At 30.0% G+C, this 20,722-nt stretch overlaps 1 protein-coding gene across 1 annotated transcript; it reads left to right on the top strand.

Moving 5' to 3' along the window:
* Positions 1–4,647: 4,647 nt before the first annotated feature.
* Positions 4,648–7,459, top strand: LOC141663567 (abscisic acid 8'-hydroxylase 4-like). The gene is made up of 9 exons (XM_074469348.1): positions 4,648–4,989; positions 5,097–5,418; positions 5,610–5,759; positions 5,845–6,093; positions 6,226–6,315; positions 6,405–6,483; positions 6,610–6,716; positions 6,814–6,932; positions 7,109–7,459. Exons 1-9 carry the CDS (start codon positions 4,790–4,792, stop codon positions 7,218–7,220), a joined length of 1,428 nt encoding a protein of 475 aa, XP_074325449.1. The 5' UTR covers positions 4,648–4,789; the 3' UTR covers positions 7,221–7,459.
* The last annotated feature ends 13,263 nt before the right edge of the window (positions 7,460–20,722 follow it).

Raw genomic sequence — 20,722 nt, 5'->3', positions numbered from 1 at the left:
ATCGATTAATTTTAATTTCCGAAATTTGCAACCATATTAAAAATGACACAACAAACGGTCAGAATACATGAGTCTACAGCATCCTGGGTCCTGAAAATGAGAGAAGCAAAGGCGGCCGGCTGACTTATGCCTGAAGGAATAGGATAGCGGATAGGGGATACACCGACCAAAAATAACAGGCAACTTCTTTTGCAATTTAATTTAATTTGATTCAGGAACTATCTCGATATTTTTCGAAGAATCATTTTTCCACCATGAATTCATTTGATATGTGTTTTCAACCCAGCTGGCTCCGATCGCGACTACCACCTGATCTTCTTCCATGTTTTCTGGTGTTTTATTGCTTCTCATGTCACTTTCTTGCTAATGTTTTACCGTAGATTGGTCCCTATTTTTACGATATACACATGACAGTATCAGTATCACATACAGGTTTTTCATATTTCTGTTGATATAATGCTCCTTCATTATAATGTTTTGCGTAATTGCGTTGTTGGTCTACCAGACTACAAGTAATGCAGTATCCTGTTTATAACTGGACCAAGTCTGCTTAATTATTAAAACAGAAACAAAAGATAACATAATTAAAACCAAGCAGGACGTCCTTCAAAATTCAAATATACAACCAATCATACCAAGGCCCGTTTGTGTACAGCCTTCTAAGTTATTTATAACTTATAAACCCTAATTACTTATTTCGGATTGTTTGTCGATCAACTTATAAGTCAAATTTACAACTTATAAGATGGCTATAAGTTGAATTTTACAACTTATAATATGGCTATAAGTTGAATTAGTAACTACCTATATTTTCTCAACTTATTTTGATTTTTCACTTTTTTATTAATTTTAGTTTTTAAATATACCAGTTTATAACCCGCGCGATGCACGGATCGCACAGATTTTTTTTAATATTATATAATTTTTTTAAAAAAATTGAATTGAATTCCTAATTTTGTTCATTTAAAACTTTATATGATATGAATTCATAATATAGTAGACGTGTATGTTCATAAATCATAACTTTTTAGAACATTTAAACTTATTTAAAGTGATAACATTGGTAAGGGGGGAAATATTATTATAACGAAATTATTATTTTATTGAGGGTAAAAATATAATGTCTCCATTATGTCGGGACCTTAAAAAAAATATTATTTTTAGCATGATAGGCAAAGAATGTGGTACTTAATTGATTAACTATAATTCTATAAAATATATTTGAAAAGACAATATTACTGATTGAACGATATAATTTTATTGATAATTCTATATGTATTTTAAAAAAAAAAATATTTATGTTTAAATTAAAATTTGAATTTTTAGTTCACATCAATATGATACGAATTATACTTATTCTAATATTAATTTGTTTTATTTCGGATCAGTGGTTTACATTATTTTATTTTAATTCGATGCCTAATACACCGACCAAATCAAACTAATTATTTTTAGTTTAATTTTAATTTTTTTAGAGTCTAGATTAATAAGATAATTTTGTTTTAGACTGAATAATTAGTATATATAATTTTATATTTGTTAGTCGAATTGTATTTTTATTTTAGTTTTGTGTTAGTGTGCATAAATTATATAATGTATTTTTTTATCCTAGAAAAATAAAATATATTATTTTGTTTATCCAAATTCATTATATAATTTTTTTAGGAGGATTGATAATATTATTATTTTATCTTAACCTGATTCACATGATATATCAACTAAATCTAATTTGCTTAAATTTAATTTAGCCTGAAGTAACACATTAGAATAATATAGAAGTCGATATGAATTAAAATATGAATTGGTAGAAGAAGTTGAATTTAATATAAATTATAATGATATAGAGTTTGATATAAAATAGAATTGAAATTGGTAAAGTATTAGATGAAGTTGTCTACAATATTAATTAGAATTAGAATTGTTCGACCCAATAATTAGAATTTAAATAATTAAATAAGGGTAATTAAGTAATTTCAGTAAGTACCGACCGACCGACTACCAAACTTTTAATATTTCGTCTATTATAATATAGTATAGATGTTTTTAAATGTTAAGTTAATTTAAAAGTCAATTAAAATAATAATATTTAAAAATTATTTATTTTAGTTCATTTAAACTAAAACAAATTCTGACTTATAAGTAAAATTAACCAAACACTTACATAACTTATAAGTATTTATCTACTTATCACTTTTAAGTCACTTATTAATTTTAAATCATGAGTTACTTATTTTAAAATTTTCTAAACGGACACTTAGTATGTACTGCAAGACATAACTAAATAATAGGTACTCCTGCCGAAAATGATCATTAATCTCATAATTTAGGAGAAAATGGTCCAAAATATTACAATCGAGTAGAATGACCCTTTCAATCACGAAAAAATGCAACGACTTTTATCACTCCTTCTAAAATTGATGTTATTCTTATTGGGATTTGGTACTAGCTAGGCGTGTGGAAATTTTAAAGTAACGCATGTTACTAAAGCATTTAAAAAGCATTAACGTACTTAAAACATTCGTTTATGTCATAATATTATTACAATAAACAAAAATACAAAATATAATTGCGTTTTTTTAAAATACATATAAAAAATGCATTTTTGAGTGATATAAAGGATGATAGATTTGAACATTTCTCCGAAAATTATGATCTTAAGGATCATTACCTTATTGCACGAATTTATTTTTGGACGCATTTTAAAAACCTTATTTTACTAACTGTTCTATATAAAAGTAGTTACCGACAATTTTTTACTCAAATCAAGAAACACAAATTCAGTAATTTTATCCTCATGATAAATTTGTATACATTCTAGATACTATAAAAACACATGTGATTCATTTAATTACCGACATCCCGTTCAGTTGAATTTAGGGATGAAAGAAGAGACGTGTAATAAATTAGCCAAAAAAAACACCTTTCCTTAAGAATTGTCAAATGAAGCATATGGCCATTTTAAGCACCTTCATCAGCTTAAACACTTAATTGGAAATAAGAGAATTCCCAAGAATGTCAGGACTACTAATCTAATATAGGTTTCTTATAATGATCCAGATGAAGTACTAGAAATATTCAATAAATTGATAGTTATGAAGTAAGAAGTTGTTTTTAGGATCACGATCGCCACCACCCATATACCACCACCCATATACCATTTAGGATCAAAATTGAGCAACCTTCAAATTCTCCAATGGAAAAACCATGAAAAAGGGCGGTGCCTGAAATTTTAAGTGCCTTGTTCAAAATCTAAAAAAGTGCCCTATTATTTTTTTTTAAACATTACATGAAATAATAAAATCTGAAGTTTATAAACAAAATATAATAACTAAAATACAAAAAGTAATTTTATTACATAATCAAAATTAAATAAAAAACAGTTATACATGTAAATTTTAATATGTTATACTATATTTTAGAAATTAAATATTTATGTATAATAAATAAGTTATACATTTGACTTATGATATATTATTTAATAAAAAAGTAAGATATAATATTGATAAACAAAAAATATTCAAATAAAAATTAATTTATACATAAACTTATAATTTAGATCTCTTCAACCCATTATTTAATTTATTTTATATTAAATTGACTTGTTTCATAAAATATATACATTAAAATTGGATATTTTAAGATGAATAATATACCTAAAATTTGAATTATTATTTGAATGCATAATAATATATATATATTGTTACGAATAAAAAATAACTATATATATATATATTAGTTAACTATAAACTTTTCATTAAAAGTAGTAGTTTTCCTAGTCAAACTAGAGCATTAATGGTGATTTAAAATGCAACTTTCGTTTTTAAATAATTTTTATATAAGTATTTTTAGAATTAATATGACTGATTCAAGATAATAATTTAATATTATTTAAATGTATAACATTTTTTTAATTATTTTTCATTTACAAATTTTTAACATTAAAAAGATTATATTTTTTTAACTAAATTTAGTAAACATATATATACATATGTATATAGAAAAAAATGTGCTCCTGTGACACCACTGGCACACCCTCAGGCACGGCTCTGCACATATTCTATCATTAATATTAGAAATTCTCGCTAGTAATACAAAGTCTGAAAATGTCACCTAAGACTACGAGTCACCACCCATGAGTTTATGACTCCTAACACGAGTCAAGTAAGACGAGTTACCACCCATGTGTTTATGACTCGCTAACACGAGTCACCCCCATATATTTATGATCCAAAGTTTTCAAAGGAACAAAACCACCAAAGAGGGGTCTAGTAATGAATCTCCAAATATTCAGATGAAAAAACCAACTGTTTCATGAAATCAATTTATGGTATAATATGTTAACAGTCGCTTGTTATAGATCGGACGCTTCAAATCCTAGCGAAAAGAGGAAGAAAATAGCCGCCCACCCAAAATCTATGATTTATTTTAAGATACAAGTAACATCAATAGTATACTGGTGCAGCAAGGGAGGCCTAGTTGCAAGATACTAGGAATATTGAAAAAAGTTATAGAAAACATAAAATACGGTGAATGTGTCTTTCAATTAAGTATCCAATCAAACTTGTAATTAATATTTTAGTAAGTTTTCCCTATCCAGTCCTCTCCTCGGCCTCTATATAAACCAACCCCACTTCATTATTATCTCCCATAGAATTCATCTTCAGAACCTGCATCATTCTTAATATTCACACTACTTCAACTCAAACATCTCTTCCACTGCAACATAGAAAACCACAGAAACTAATATTATTCACACACTTGCAGATCAACAAAGAAGAAACTCCGGTTCATGGAGTTTTTGTCTACTGCTACATACATTACCTTCTTTCTCTCAACTCTTCTATTATATTGCTTGATAAAAAAAGCGAAACTAAAACAAAGGCAAAAGGTTAAGCTTCCTCCGGGTACAATGGGATTACCATATTTTGGAGAGACTCTACAATTATACTCTCAAGACCCAAATGTTTTATTTGCAACAAAACAGAAAAGGTTCCTGTCACCACCTTATTGCACATTGCTGCTGCATGTTTTCTTTTGCATGATATTGGAGTACATATACAGAAGTTTGATTTGTTCTTTTTGACGATATTATGCAGGTACGGGGATATATTCAAAACACACATCCTTGGTTGCCCTTGTGTAATGCTAGCAAGCCCGGAGGCAGCTCGATATGTTCTAGTGACTCATGCTAACTTGTTTAAACCTACATACCCGAAGAGCAAGGAGAATTTGATTGGTCCTTCTGCACTATTCTTTCACCAAGGAAATTATCACACTCACCTGAGGAAGCTAGTTCAGAGTTCCTTATCTCCCGAAGCAATTCGGAAATTAATTCCTGATATTGAGGCCACAGCCATTTGTACTCTAGAATTATGCGCCAAGCAACGAGTCACTAGCACCTTCGAACAGATGAAGAAGGTTTGTTTCTTTAATTTGAATACTTGATAGTATTATCTAGAACACTCTTTTTTTTTCCTTAGCATTTGAATACATGCCATTTTTTGTCTTCATCTTGATTTATTACATGTGGTCCAGTAGATTTATAAACAGATTGTTGGGTCCGCCACATCAGTTTACTTTATTGAATAATTCAATTGTCATATATGCAGTTCTCATTTGAAGTGGGAATTCTCTCAATATTTAGTCAGTTAACCAGCAATTACAAAACTGAGTTGAAAAAAAACTACTGCATTGTAGACAAGGGGTACAATTCTTTTCCAACAAACTTGCCAGGAACAGCATATCAGAAGGCTACTAGGGTAAGGTTCTAACTCTTAAACAGGACGATTATCGTACTTTCCAGATTCTTTGACCCCTGACTCTTTCTGTTATGATTTTGTTCAGGCAAGAAAAAGAATTACTCAAATTGTAAGTGAGATTATCAGTGAGAGGAAGAACAATAAATCATTACAGAAGGATCTCTTGGGTCATCTACTCAACTATACAGATGACAATGGGCAGACATTGACAGAGGACCAGATTGCAGATAATATAATCGGAGTACTTTTTGCTGCCCGGGATACAACAGCCAGTGCCATGACATGGATTCTAAAGTACCTCCATGATGACCGTAAACTTCTAGAAGCTGTCAAGGTAACTACTAATCTCTGGTCCCAAATGGTCCTTCCCGGATCCGACTATTTTACGTACATTTAGGTCGACATAATAAATCTTTGTCCTACTTCTGTTGGAATTATGTCTCAATAATTTAATTACGTGCCGTAGGATGAGCAAAGGACAATATTTAAATCAAATAATGGAGGTATTCTACCATTGACGTGGGCTCAGACTCGAAAAATGCCAATAACATATGGGGTTAGTACTTGTTCGCACTAGCTATATGTTAAGTTTGTTTATAAAAAAACATTGTTAACATTTTATGTATATATAAATTATATGATCAGGTGATATTAGAGAGTTTGAGGATGGCAAGCATCATATCTTACACCTTTAGGGAAGCCGTGGTTGATGTCGAATATAATGGTAAAGACTAATTAAAGAGCCATTTAATCAAGCCATAAAAAAAAATCAAAAGCTTTTCTTGACTGTGATCAAATTTAGTTTATTGTACATTTATTCAGATTGATATATTTTTTCTAATTCTAACAGGATACCTAATACCTAAAGGATGGAAGGTGATGCCATTATTCAGAAACATCCACCATAATCCGGAGTTCTTCGCTGATCCTCAGAAGTTCAATTCATCCAGATTTAATGTAGGAGCTCTGAAAGATTGTACTCTTCATCTATCAGTCTCTTTCTTTTAAGTGATCGAATTCTAAAAGAAGTCCGATATTCACCTTCCTTACACAGGTTGCTCCAAAACCCAATACTTATATGCCATTTGGAAATGGAGTGCATGCTTGTCCTGGAAATGAACTTGCCAAGCTAGAGATACTTATCCTCATCCACCATCTGGTTACCAAATATAGGTAAGAAGATGACATGACATGGAGTAGTTTAATTAGGTTGGACCACTTAGTTAAAAATAACTGAATTTCTTCACACAAGGTTAAATTATTTAAGTGCATACAATTAGGAACGCGATCCAAGCATAAACGTCTAATTAGAATTTGACAAAGTTGTTTTAATGATCTTTGCATTGCAGGTGGGAGGTGGTTGAGTCCAGCGACGCGGTTCAGTATTCTCCATTTCCAGTCCCTCTGCATGGCCTCCCTGCTAGATTTCGAAGAGTACAAAGAAACGAAGTGTTAAAATAGCAGAAAATATATGCCATTAGGATTACTATATAATTGTGCATTGTGTAATAGGATCCGATGTTTGGGTTCCCTAATAGATTTACAGCAAATAATTATTTTATTACTATCACAATTTACATGTACTGCATATTTAACCCTTCAATTTTTTGCATTTATCCAAATATTAAGGAACAAATTCCCAATAAAAGGTGCATGCCGAGTGGTAAAAAGAACTCCTGCTGTATTCTTATCGTCCCATTGGCTTGTATCTTAAAAAATAATAACACTCGTAGTAAAGGACTTAACTGAATTTTACCTCAATGCATAAATATTTTGGGCTGTTATGTCTAGCTAGTCACTTAGAATGAATGTTTCTGACTCACGTGAAGGGACTAATGTAGCATAAAAGCAATTATTCATATGCTGAACTTGGTATAAATAGAAATGCCACTGATTGCAAGGCACTGACATGAGTACACAAAAAATTTCTAACTCTCCAAGGCAGATGGTCCCATGACATGATAGACTACAGTAACCACCAATTTCATGATCAGTGATGTTGAGCCTACCGTGATCCTGTCGGTGCTCTAACCAGAACTTTCGGGAATGACAGAATAATACAAATGATAACATAGTAAACCAGAACAGAATTCTAAAGAAGTTTATAGAAGATTGTTTTGAGAATTTCTAGAAGTGACAATATCTTGACGAGAAAAGGGGAATTACAGAAATTTCAAGACATTACAGTAAAGCTCAGGAAGCATTTGCAAAATCTAGGATCCGTGTATAAGTTTTTAGCGTAGGATTTGAAGGTTGGCTGGCTCATTCTAATTCTTAATAGGGTAATATGCATGAAAAGCCTAAGTAGGCTTAGACAGCCGGGGAAATTCGATTATTTTCTCAGTAAAATTATCAGAAACTAGAAGTTTGATATAAGATGTCAGTTGTGTAAGTTAAGGGTTGGGTTAGCTAAAACAGATTGGACAATAAATAGAGAGAACTGCATTTAGTGTAAACTTTGTTTCATGATCCATCACATTACCATTATATATAGTTTGACCATTTTATAATTCAAAAATAGAAATATCGCTGCATTATTAGCACTGAACTTGGCTGTGGTCTCTTTAGTGCACTAGCATATTGTCATCACCAATAACCATAAATATCAGTACTGCAAAATTGTAATCCACAAAACAGAATATGCCATTCCCTTGGTCCTAGCATATTTTCCAGAATTGCTCTGAATACCTTTACTGATGTTGAAGCATCTTTGGCAATCACTAATTTATTAGTCCGAAAATGTAAATGTACATCATATAACAATTGGGGTTGCCATTGTTAAGTTGACTAGCATAAGAATTAATAATGTTGTGATCTATTAGATTTAGTTGCCGCACGGAACCATGGTAAGGATGTCGTGACAATTAGTAAGACTGGAAAACTACAGGTACCATAAACTGCAAGTTAACACAACCATAAAATGTTTGAAAATGGAATTTTGACACATAATTAAATTACGATCTTAATGTAATTTCCGAAAACTAATAGTTGGAAGTTGTTCCTTGCTAAGAGCACTTAAACTTTCATATTTGGATTTACGACATTTTCTTCGTGGAATCTATAAATAAATGGAGTTGAAAATGCTAGTTTGAAATGAGTTTGTGGTTGATTAAGTTGTGAAACTTGAGTACAACATTGATATGGTAAAATAGAGTTGCTGGCTTTATATAGTACTAGCATAAATGCCGTGCGATGCACGGGTTTTCATTAATATTTTAAATTTTTATTTATCAAGTTATATTATATTTTTAAAATATTTATATAAATATATAATGATTATAAATTTATAATAAAAATAATTAAATAACATGTGGTTGTAATTTAGTAGAATAAATACACTATTTCTAGTGGTTTAACAATTTAGTAGTTTAGCAGATATGTAACACTATTATTTATATCTTTTAATAATATGATAAGTTGTATTCGTAGTTTAGTAGGATAAGTATACTATATTTAATAGTAATTTAATAATTTAGTAGTTTATTAGATATATAACACTATTTATCTATTTTTGTAATAATTAAAATTAGAGAATTATCGTTGAACCAAATTATCTCTATTCCGGCGTTTATTGCACAACTACTAAGGTATGTGGGTGTGCGTCACAGATCGATGGGCAGATATCTTGGCGTCTCGCGTACGTGAGGCGGCTTGGGAGATTTTATTATTGTTTTAATATTAAATAAATAGTGACTTAATATAATATTTTAATATAAATATTATGTGTTAGAATTTTCTAGTGGGCCTAGAATTTACTTATGGTCTGGGCTTGGTAAATTGGGTCGGTTACAATTCTAATTAATATTCATATTAAAATATGTTTTAAGTAAAAATATTTATTTTAAATAAAACTGATCAGTTAGTTTTTGGTTTTAAAATATAAGAAAAACGTTTTTGATATAGAGAAAAGAAACCCTAGCACACTCCTCTCATCTCCCATGTCTCTCTCTCTGAAAATATACATACATATAGAGGTTTTTGGGCGACTGAACTCTGATCACCGTTGAACATTGTATTGCTGTGGGATCGGGATCGGTATTCTGTTGCTGTTTTATCCTGAAAGGGTTATTGCAGGCTCTGAACACAGTAAGTGAGGATAATAAACTCTTGAAGAACAACTTCTTCCTGTTGAGGGATTGGTGACTCAACTCTGTTGAAAGCTTTTTTATGATAAGCTTTCTTTCTCGTCTTGTTTTTATATTACAGTTTCTGATTATATTTTATTTTCGACCTTCGTGTTTTTTTCTTTATTGGTGATATCGCCTTAATCTTGTTATTGGTGATATAACTGCCTCGTTATGTTAGTTTAGTCGTAGTACTATTTGTTTCTCCTAACATAAAATTCATCAAATGTTACATTGACAAGTCTACATTCTTGAATGCCCTATATATCCATTATTACATTGCAGATAGTCAGGTAGTCACGTGGATACACATTATTTGTGATGGTTAAGTATACGAAACTTGACAAATGAATTGATACAGAAACTGATCCTTTGGATCAATTTGAAGGATTGATGATACCTACTGTTACGATGATAACACGAAATTCTAATACATAATGCACCAGTAAAATTTGATCATACATAACCTTCAACCAGTGTATTCAGCATTGATAATCAGTACCTGTAATTATAATTTCGAAAAGGTAGCATCAGATTGATCAACAAAAGGTGGACACAAGACACAATGTCTTCATTCCCTGATATAGAAATTTCTTGATGAGTAAGCAAGTACAACAATGACACTGTTGTGGCAATTATAGCTATTGGGTAGGATCATGATCTATGAAGGTTCTCGTGCAAGGGAAGGGAGAGTTAAAGAGGCATCGATACGTGAAAAATCACTTTGCTGGACCACATTCTGGAAAAAATACTATTTGTAAAAGCAAAACCGGGTTTGTTGGGGAACTCTAATTAAGGAATTAATAATTATGGTTGTAAAAAATGACCACATTCATTCGAAAAGTTCATCGTTGAAACAGATTACTAAGCACACAGAAAGAAATCGCAAGGAGAGAGATAGTTTATTAACCGTCTAATACTATAGATTACGGAGCTTTTGATTTACTTACACATGAAATGAACACAAAAATGGTTTAACTACTAAATTGGGTACCAAAATTTGGTTCTAAATAATGTGATATATATTGATAACTTAACGATTTATGATTTTTATTGGTGAAATTTTTGTATATACTGGGATCCACCGTTAATAATTGATTTGTTTATTGGTGAAATTGACGTAAATGCTGAAATCCACTATTATTTCAAAATGTTTATCGATAGAGCGATTTTATTTTAGAAACTTTAATTTATCCATTATAATAAAAGGGCTTATATTTATATTTTTTTGGAAAGTTCAATAATTCACTAAAAATTGTCATACTACATTAGCACAACTAATCAAAAATATTAAACAAATACAATCCAGATCCTGTCGCTTAAATGCGATTTACCTTGGTTCATGTGATTTGCAGGCTATTGGGTGAGCCCGTAAATTGACGCATTGCACACCCGAAGGTAGCGGTTGCGGGTTTTCTACGATAAAAAAAATAATAAAAATAATCAATATTTAACAAACACCACCAAATACATCAAATATCACAGTTTTCTTAGGCCAAGCACTACTACAAACATCTCAATAGACATAAATTATTAAGGATCAATAAGGGCTGATGTCTACGTCGGACCAATGAATCGGATTCGAATAGGATCATCATAAATTTCTATTTAAATTCATTTACTTTTTTGGGATTAAGATCTTATTTGCATCATATGTTTTTTTTATGTGGATCTATACCTAATTTGATCGTATCACAGTTTATCGGATCGAAGTTCCACAACCTATTTAGTTAAAAAAATCAAATTTGAAATTTTAAATGCATCAACTCATAATAATTTCAAATTACATCAACTCGCAACAAACTGAATAAAATAAGAAAGTTCGAACCTTTAATTTCAAGTAATTAAAATCAAAATTTGAAGGTTAGGATATATTTGACAAGAGTACGAAGAGCAACGGCCAAAAGAGGAGGGTAATAGATCTAGGATTTTGTTTTGTAATTAGCATCAACGTTCGAAATATTAATCATACATTATATGTGTGTATATATTTCTTCTATATATAATAGGAGAACAAGGGAACAAGATATAATTTCACGAGATTAAAAAGCCATTACCCCTATTTTTAATATTTATATAAAAAATGTGATTTGTGGGAATCAAACTCAAATTATTTCATTCAACTATACAACCTCTTACCACTACACCATATTGTTACATGTGTTTTTTATCATACACATAATATGTAAGTGTGCTAAATGAATATTTTATTTAATTTTAAAGATTCTTACTTGAATTCCGTAAAAAAAGGATAGTTAGTTGAATATTTGTACAGTTAATTTTAAAGAATTGAATTCCAGATATAAAATTAGGCATAGTACATAAATAGATTTTTAACTTATTTATTAATCATTTTTTTGTTTGAAAATATATCTCATATATTTTTAACATATTTTTTATTATAAAAAGTAATTAAAATGTACATATATAATTTTTTTAAAAAATATTGAATATAGAATCTCTTATATATAAATAATCTATATTGGTATTACATATTTAGATAAGCTCGAATTATAATGAGTCAATACATTTTAGAACTTGGCCCATTGTTCAAAAAATACTCGAAATTTGACTACATGACCCGGCGGAAAAATATCGTCACATTCTACGTTTAGTAAATTTAAATTACAATCTCGGCGATAATATCTTACCAATAATATGAATTTTTTTAATATCTTATGTTAATATAAATTAATGTGTTTGAGGTATTTATAGGATCAAGTCAATTGATTATTTATATTAAAATTACTAACTTCACTGGTAACGCATTATTATTTTTGAGATTTGTCTCAATTTTAAGAATATTTGAAATTTGAAATGAGATCTCACTAGATTTGCTAAAACTACGATTATATATTAAATTGATTTATTTTTCATTTTTCACTTAAAAAAAACTAACTTTTTAAAAACAATTCTTTTACAATATTCATTGAGCAAGATAATATTGTACAAGTATTTTGAATTATTTTAATATTTTGTATTATTCAAATTAAAGTTATATTTATACTATATTGTAGCATTTGATTCAATGCATTTTATATTATTTAAGGAAAAAAATATATATTGTTCAATAATTTGAAGGAATTAACCAGTTCAACTAATATTTATAAAATTTTATCGAACTGAAATTTTTTAATTTTAGAAGAATAGTATAAAATGTCAAATTATTATATGAATAAATATTAGAGTCGTAATGAAAGAAACTTAAAAAATGTTTAAAAAACGATATAAATACAATTTTTCTTTCGAATTCTTGAAAAAAATCATGAATATCAATAATAAGTCTTAAAAATATATAATTCATTTTTATGTTACAACCATGATTGATACCCGGTTGTGTAAAAAATAGATATGGATTGTTTGTCAGTGATAATGTGAATACCATATATAAATTATAATAATTTAATATTACATAATTTTAATTTTTGAATAATTATAAATGCATGTTATTTAAGTAATCAATTATTTCACTAGATGTTAATAATGATTATACATGTACATAAATCAGATATTTAGCATATAAGTAATTGAAACCATCATAATTTACTAAAAGATGTAACATACAATAATTTACATTCTAACACACACACGTACATATAACTTAATCTTACTTTGTTAACAGTAGTGTAAATAAAAAACTAACATTTTCCCATACATACATACGTTGAATTTCAAAAACTAATATTTTTCATTAAAATCATCTTTAATATTAACAATATTGTAAATTTTACATTATTGTATATTATGATTGCAAGTTATTCTGACTTCAGTTATGTATTTTTTTTATCTTTTTAAATTGAGTAAGTTAATTGTAAGTTAGTAGTTAACTCAGTAATAATATAGAGCAGTACATATAGTGTATTTAAATAAAATTCAAGATTTTGGTCAACTCTGTATTCAACATTTATGTTAATTTGTAGTTTTTTATTTGTAAACATACTAACAACATTCTACATATTAAGTTTAATCGTTTCGTTTTAAACGTACACTTACTACCCTGTTTATATTCATTCATTAAATATAAAATAACGGGTAAAGAAAAATATAATATAATAATAGTATAATATAATAATAGTTAAGGAGATATTCACTCCTAAAAGTGAGTAAGCATTTGAAACTCCTAATGTTATAGAGTGGGACATGGAGCTTGTTGGAGAGAAATTTTATCTCCATTTCTTCAAAATTTGACTCAAGAGCCTATATAAGAATATTGTTGGAATTGCTCTACAAATATTATAATTGCATGATGAAACTCTAGAAAATGACCCGTGCCTCGCACGGGTTATTATGCTAGTTATATATATATATACACACACACATATATATGTCATTACTCCATGAAAAATACTCTTATATAAAGAACAGGAAAATTACACCGTAGAATCTTACATAAAATCAGATATATATATGCTAATTATCATACCAATATAGGTTTCTTACAAATAAAAATAGAAACTAAAAAAATGATCAAATAAAACATCATTACACATAATTTCATTGTTATAAAAATATATAGAATATTCTACACTGGATTCCGTGTTATAAATGATTTTAAATTTTAGATGAGATTCTATATGTTGAGTTTAATAGTTATTATAATCTGACAAATAATTTTTAATAAAAAATAACATACCATGATGGACTGTTATTTATCTAACGTGTTCTTTATATAGTGTAACCCATATATAAAAATATAAATAAATAATTAAATTTATATTATTTATTCGGATCAGGTTATTAACAGATCAGATCATGCTTAATCTATATCTGCTTGTTATCTGATCACACCATTATCTGATCGAATCATCAACAAATCAAATGTATTTTTCTTGAATGATTCTTATCCATATTAATTAGTTTAGCTACAGATCGGATCTTTGATCCATTGAAAGGCCTATATGTTGGTGGTGGAAATATCCTAAAATAAATTTGAAATACACTTATGATGTAGAGATTGATTCATAGTAAAACACATATGATAATAGCTCCAATTGGCTTCTACAACTCAAATTAGGTTTAAGTATTCTTTGATCCATAATATATATCGAAAGAAGAATACAAAAGAAGTCATAAGCTATAAGTGCTTTGCATAAAAGACTTATCATATTACTCCACAAATTCATTAATCTATGAAGGAGTAATTATAAATATACTTAGACTATTATTTATTATTTTAAGTCAGGTATAAGTATTTTGTTTTATTATTATTATTTGAATATTATACTATCTTATGAGCTAGTACCGTAACATACTAGTTCAAACCATTCTTTCTCTACTTGGTTTATTTCGTAGATTGTCTTATAGTTTTGTAGTGAGGTGAAGTGACGTGAGGTGATTCTCGTTCTAAGACCCAAGTATAAATAGATTAAATAAAAGTGATAGAGAAATGTAGAAATATTTTGGAAGTTGATTAAAATTGCTTAAGTACAACATTCAAATAGGCACTCTCAAATATACAACGGTTAAGTGAAAAACTGAGGGAGTGGGTAAAATAGGGGAATAATTACCCTGTGCTTTTTGTTTTTTAAAAGTTCAAATAGACAACAATCAAGTGAAAAACTAATGCAAGAAATAAGATTAACATCAGAAAAAGCTACCTTTTGTGAAAAATATTAACATCATTTTTTTGTTAACCCATGATAAAGGGTGATCTATATTTTAGTTTTTTCTAATATTGAAGATACAATTGTTAATTAGATCATGGTACATCACTTACAAATACGGATGAAATATACAATATTTTGGAGAGACAATCTAACAAAATTTGCTGTTGTTGTCATGAATAATATATATACCTAATTTTTCCAAACTTATTCAAACAACTTACGGTAACTTCGATCCTGTACACTCCAATCAATGAACTTAGGAACCAAATTACGATACTAGATACGAAAACAAAATCAAAGAAACCAATTCTCGGAGGGAGAGAGAAAAACCCATAATAAGGATCGAGGAAACTCACTAATGGGGTACTAAAACTCTGAAGAAGAGAGACTTACTAAACCTAAAAAAATGAATAAGCCAAACCGGAATGAAAAACAATGATTAAGATTTATGCCCTAAAAACAACACTATTATGTTTTGGTTTAAAACACTTGAATTATTAATGTTTAGGAACTACAGATTATTCCTTTTATAATTTATTACGTCTTTATTTACTGCGATATTATAAATGTTACTCCCTCCGCCCCTTTCAATTGTTTACATTTTTTAGAGAGTGTCCGACACGCATTTTAAGGTGCATATAAAGTATAGTTCCGTACATTATTTTTACAATTTTTTTTTCTGAATAAAAATTAAAACATTCAACTTTTATTCAGAAAAAGAAAATTGTAAAAATAAGTTACATAACTATACTTTTTATGCACCTTAAAATGCGTGTCAGAGACTTTCTCAGAAATGTAAACAATTGGAAGGGACTGAGGAAGTATATTAATATATATCCTTGGAATATGATATGTATTATGTAACTTTGATGCCATTGAAAATTTTATGATCTAGAAATGATTTAACTCTCTTAATTTAAGAAGTGATATTATTGGCCTGAACTATGAAACGTGTACCCGTGCTGATAGTCTACTTATTGATCAAGAAAACTTGGATTATACTATAAATGAGGATTACACAATACATATCTCTAGTTTAATCTATAATATGTGATTATATGGATTATATTACATTGTACTTATTCAATAAATGTTTAATCATATCATTAATTTGATTAATATTACTTGAGTAACAATGATTTATTACTAGATACTGCACATTGTTTATAATCTTAATAGTAGATATTAAAATTATTGTCAATGTAATAATAACCTATAGGGTCACACAAAAAATGGTTAGAGGAATATTTAATTTAAATTCGAATTGAATTAAATAAGTAATTTTGAAATTATTTATTATTAATTATGTGAGAGTTAATTAATAGAATAAATATAATTCAAATTTACTATTGTTTAAGTCAAAATTCAGTTGTTGGATGATTAAGAAGACTTAATTAGACAATAAATGGGAATTTCAAATTTTACAAAACTCTAATTTGGATATATATATATATATATATATGTTGGGAATATGTTGTGAACTTGATGATAAATTAAACAAAATATCTTAGTAGATTTAACTTAGTGAATTTTGTAGCACTCGACGGATGATCAAATATAGTCCCGACGGATGATCCAGTATAGTCCCGACGGATGATCCAGTATAGTCCCGACGGATGATGATTTGACATCCACCGGGTGAGTAGCTTATGTAATAATAAGTTTTGTAGCACATTTCTACAAATAACTTTGTGTAGATTCTATAGTAGCATATGAGTCATGTTGACTACTACTAGATTTGCAGAATAGGTTGATTAATTGTAAATATAAGATGTCTCGTAATTCTGCATAAGTGAAATGGAGTCAAGTGTCAAGTAGCTACCCGATGGATGATCAACAAAGCTACCCGATGGATGAAAAGCATGTACCCGACTGATGATCAATTCAAATATCTGTTGACAGTGACAACACAGTCACATGCGTTGGGTGTTTGCAAAAGGAATGTGGCAGCCTATTTAGCAGGAAATCGAGAACAAAGAAGCATTACCATTTCCATGCAAGGAATGAAGATTTTTAAAGATGCTGGATTAGAGTAATGAAGCAGCATGTTGTTAAACTTGATAGGTGTTTTTTTATTATCCTATCTTATTACCATCTAAACTTGGTAATATATAAACTAAGTGTAGCAAGTATAACAACTAACTAAGCAAACACATTTTCAGGGGAGAAATAGAAAAAGCTGCACTTGTCAAGAATTTCTCCATAGTTTGTTTGTTCAACTTGTAAAGCAGCTGTGAGATAATTTGAGCTTCACAGAGTTCTCAAATCGATATTTACATATATCTCTGGTGGATACATTCAAATCCACCAGAAAGTTTTAAAGACTTGTGTTTTTATTACTTTGTGTTTGATTTATTTAATCCTTTCATTCCGCACTTTCTCAAATCAACCACGTATATATCTGTCGAGTTAAGAACTGTTTTAAAATCTTAAAAAGAAGCCAGAATTACATTCAACCCCCCTTCTGTAATTCTTGTTGTATTGTTAGGGAATAACAATTGGTATCACAGCAAGTTCTTGAAGTACAAAGAGTGTAAAGATCACAACAAACAACAAGATGAACAAGAAGGATGTTGAAGTCAAAATTCCAATTCTGGACAAAGAAAATTATCACCACTAGAAGGTGAAGATGCACATACATCTTCTTTCCCAAGATGAGGCCTATGTGGATTGCATAGAGAGAGGCCCTCATGTACCAATGAGAGCTGCAAAAGGCAATGAACCATCTGTTCCCAAGCCTAGGCATGAATGGTCAGATCCTGATATTGAGCAAGTCAGAAAGACAAGAAGGCCATGAATATATTATTCAATGGAGTTGATGGTGATATGTTTGATAACATCACTAACTGCAAAACAGCCAAGGAGGTTTGGGACACAATTCAGATTATCTGTGATGGTACTGAGCAAGTAAGAGAGAATAAAATTCAGCTGCTAATTCAGCAATATGAGCACTTCCATTGTGAAGATAGTGAGTCTCTCACTGATATTTTCAGTAGATTTCAAAAACTACTAAATGCTCTAAAGTTGCATGGAAGAGTTTATCAGACAAAAGACTCTAACCTCAAGTTCCTTAGATCTCTTCCAAAGGAGTGGAAGCCAATGACAGTCTTATTGAGAAATTCTCAGGATTATAAGGAGTTCACCTTGGAGAGACTGTATGGTATTCTGAAAAATTATATGAGCTTGAAATAGAGCAAGATGAGATGATGGAGAAAGGAAGGAAGAAAGGAGAGTCCATAGCACTGGTTGCTGAGTTAGAGAAGGAAAAGGAGATGAAGGTAGAAGCTGTTGAGTCTACTTCAAAGGTCTGTGAGAACAAGGATAAAGGGCTGGTAGCTGAAAATGAAGATCATTAGAGCCAAGATGACATGGATGATATTGATGAGCATTTAGCATTCCTTTCTAGAAGATTTGCCAAGCTCAAGTTCAAAAAGAACTTTGGAGCAGCCAAACCAAGTAGAAACATGGTGGATAAATCTAAATTCAAATATTTCAAATATGGCTTAGCAGGGCATTTTGCCAGTGAGTGTAGAAAGTCAGATTCCAGCAAAAAGAAGTTTGAGCCTGTTGACTACAAACATAAATATTTTTGAGTTGCTCAAGCAAAAGAAAAGGGCTTTCATTACACAGGAAAATGACTGGGCAGCTGATGGATTGGATGAAGATGAAGATGTAAATTATGTCAATCTAGCCCTGATGGCCAAGTCTGATGAAATAGAAACAAGTTCTTCAAGTAATCAGGTAATCACCACTAACCTAACACATTTATCTAAATCTGAGTGTAATGATGCAATCAATGACATGTCTACAGAATTATATCACTTGCGTGTTACACTTAAGTCCCTCACTAAGGAAAATGCTAAAATTAAAGAAAACAATTTGGTTTTAAGTGAGAGGAATGATGTGCTAGAGTCTCAGTTTATTGAATTTGAAAAATTGAGGATTGAATGTAAGATTGCTAAGGATGAATTAACTGAGTCCTTGAAGAAAGAAGAGATTTTAAAGAAGCAGCTTGAACGAGAACAAGAAATGATTAAAGCATGGAAATCATCTAGAGATGTCCATGCTCAAATCACTAAAGTTCAAGGTATTGAGTCCTTTTGTGATGCAGCCTGGAAAAAGAGTAAGGAGAAGCTGTAATCCAATTTGGTTGAAGGATTGCTAACAGATGTGGACTCGACGGATGATGAGTATCATCTGTCGGATAATCAAAAGGATTATCCATCGAGTAACAAAGAGTCACATCCGTCGGCTGTGAGCAAACCCGTGAGCAAAGCCAAGCTTGCCAAGTTGAATGAAAAATATGGATAAGTTTCCAAAAACTTTGTTTCAGGAGAATCCTGTCAAGTGAAGAAGGAGAAGAAAGTGAATGTTGGTCATTTGTCCATCAAGCAATTGAATGACAGATTAGAAAAGATTGAGTTTAAACATAAACTAAAAAGAAAAATAATAGAAATGGGAAAGTAGGGATTAACAAATATAACAACTACACACCTGATAAGTATGCTCCAAGAAAAATCTGTGTTAAGTGTGGTAGTATTAATCATTTATCTGTTAATTGCAAACTTGCCATGCCCACTCCTATATCTGTACCCTCTTCTTTTCCCAACATGAATGCCATGCCTTTTATGCCTTTGATGTCTTCTCAGAATATGAATGCACAATTTGCTAATATGCCATTTGCACCTAATCCTTATTATGCTGCATTTAGTATGCCTCAAATGTCATTTATCATGCCTTACTGGAATAACATGTTTGCAAATAGCATGCCTTTCACTGTTAATCAAAATGTGCATGATAATTCTGGTTTAATGACTGGTTTCAAAGGTCCAACTCAAATGACTAAGGATGAATCAGATATTCCCAAGTCAAATGAAAGTAAACCTAAGAAACCAAAGAAGAAAGCTAACAAGGAAGGACCCAAGGAAACTTGGGTACCAAAATCAAATTGATTTGGTTTTGATGTGTGCAGAGAAACAGAAAGAATCTTTGGTACCTGGATAGTGGTTGTTCAAGGCACATGACTGTAGATTCTACCCTACTCACAGAGTTCAAGGAGAGAGCTGGCCCAAGTATTACTTTTGGAGATGACAGCAAGGGTTATACTATGGGATATGGCTTGATTTCAAAAGACAATGTCATTTTTGAAGAAGTTGCCTTAGTGGATGGTCTCAAGCATAATTTGCTGAGTATCAGCCAGTTCTGTGATAAAGGCAATTCAGTAACCTTCAAT

This window comes from Apium graveolens, chromosome 6 (genome assembly GCF_009905375.1).
Source record: "Apium graveolens cultivar Ventura chromosome 6, ASM990537v1, whole genome shotgun sequence".
Classification (NCBI taxonomy): Eukaryota; Viridiplantae; Streptophyta; class Magnoliopsida; order Apiales; family Apiaceae; genus Apium; species Apium graveolens.
Note: the sequence above shows the minus strand (reverse complement) of the source record. Positions and strands in the feature narration are given on the sequence as shown.

Excerpts from the sequence above, each read along its gene's own strand:
- LOC141663567 (XM_074469348.1), top strand. The coding sequence starts at position 4,790 with ATGGAGTTTTTGTCTACTGCTACATACATTACCTTCTTTCTCTCAACT. Across the intron at positions 6,484-6,609 it reads GGTTGATGTCGAATATAATG|GATACCTAATACCTAAAGGA; the intron begins GTAAAGACTAAT and ends TAATTCTAACAG. Across the intron at positions 6,717-6,813 it reads TCAATTCATCCAGATTTAAT|GTTGCTCCAAAACCCAATAC; the intron begins GTAGGAGCTCTG and ends TTCCTTACACAG.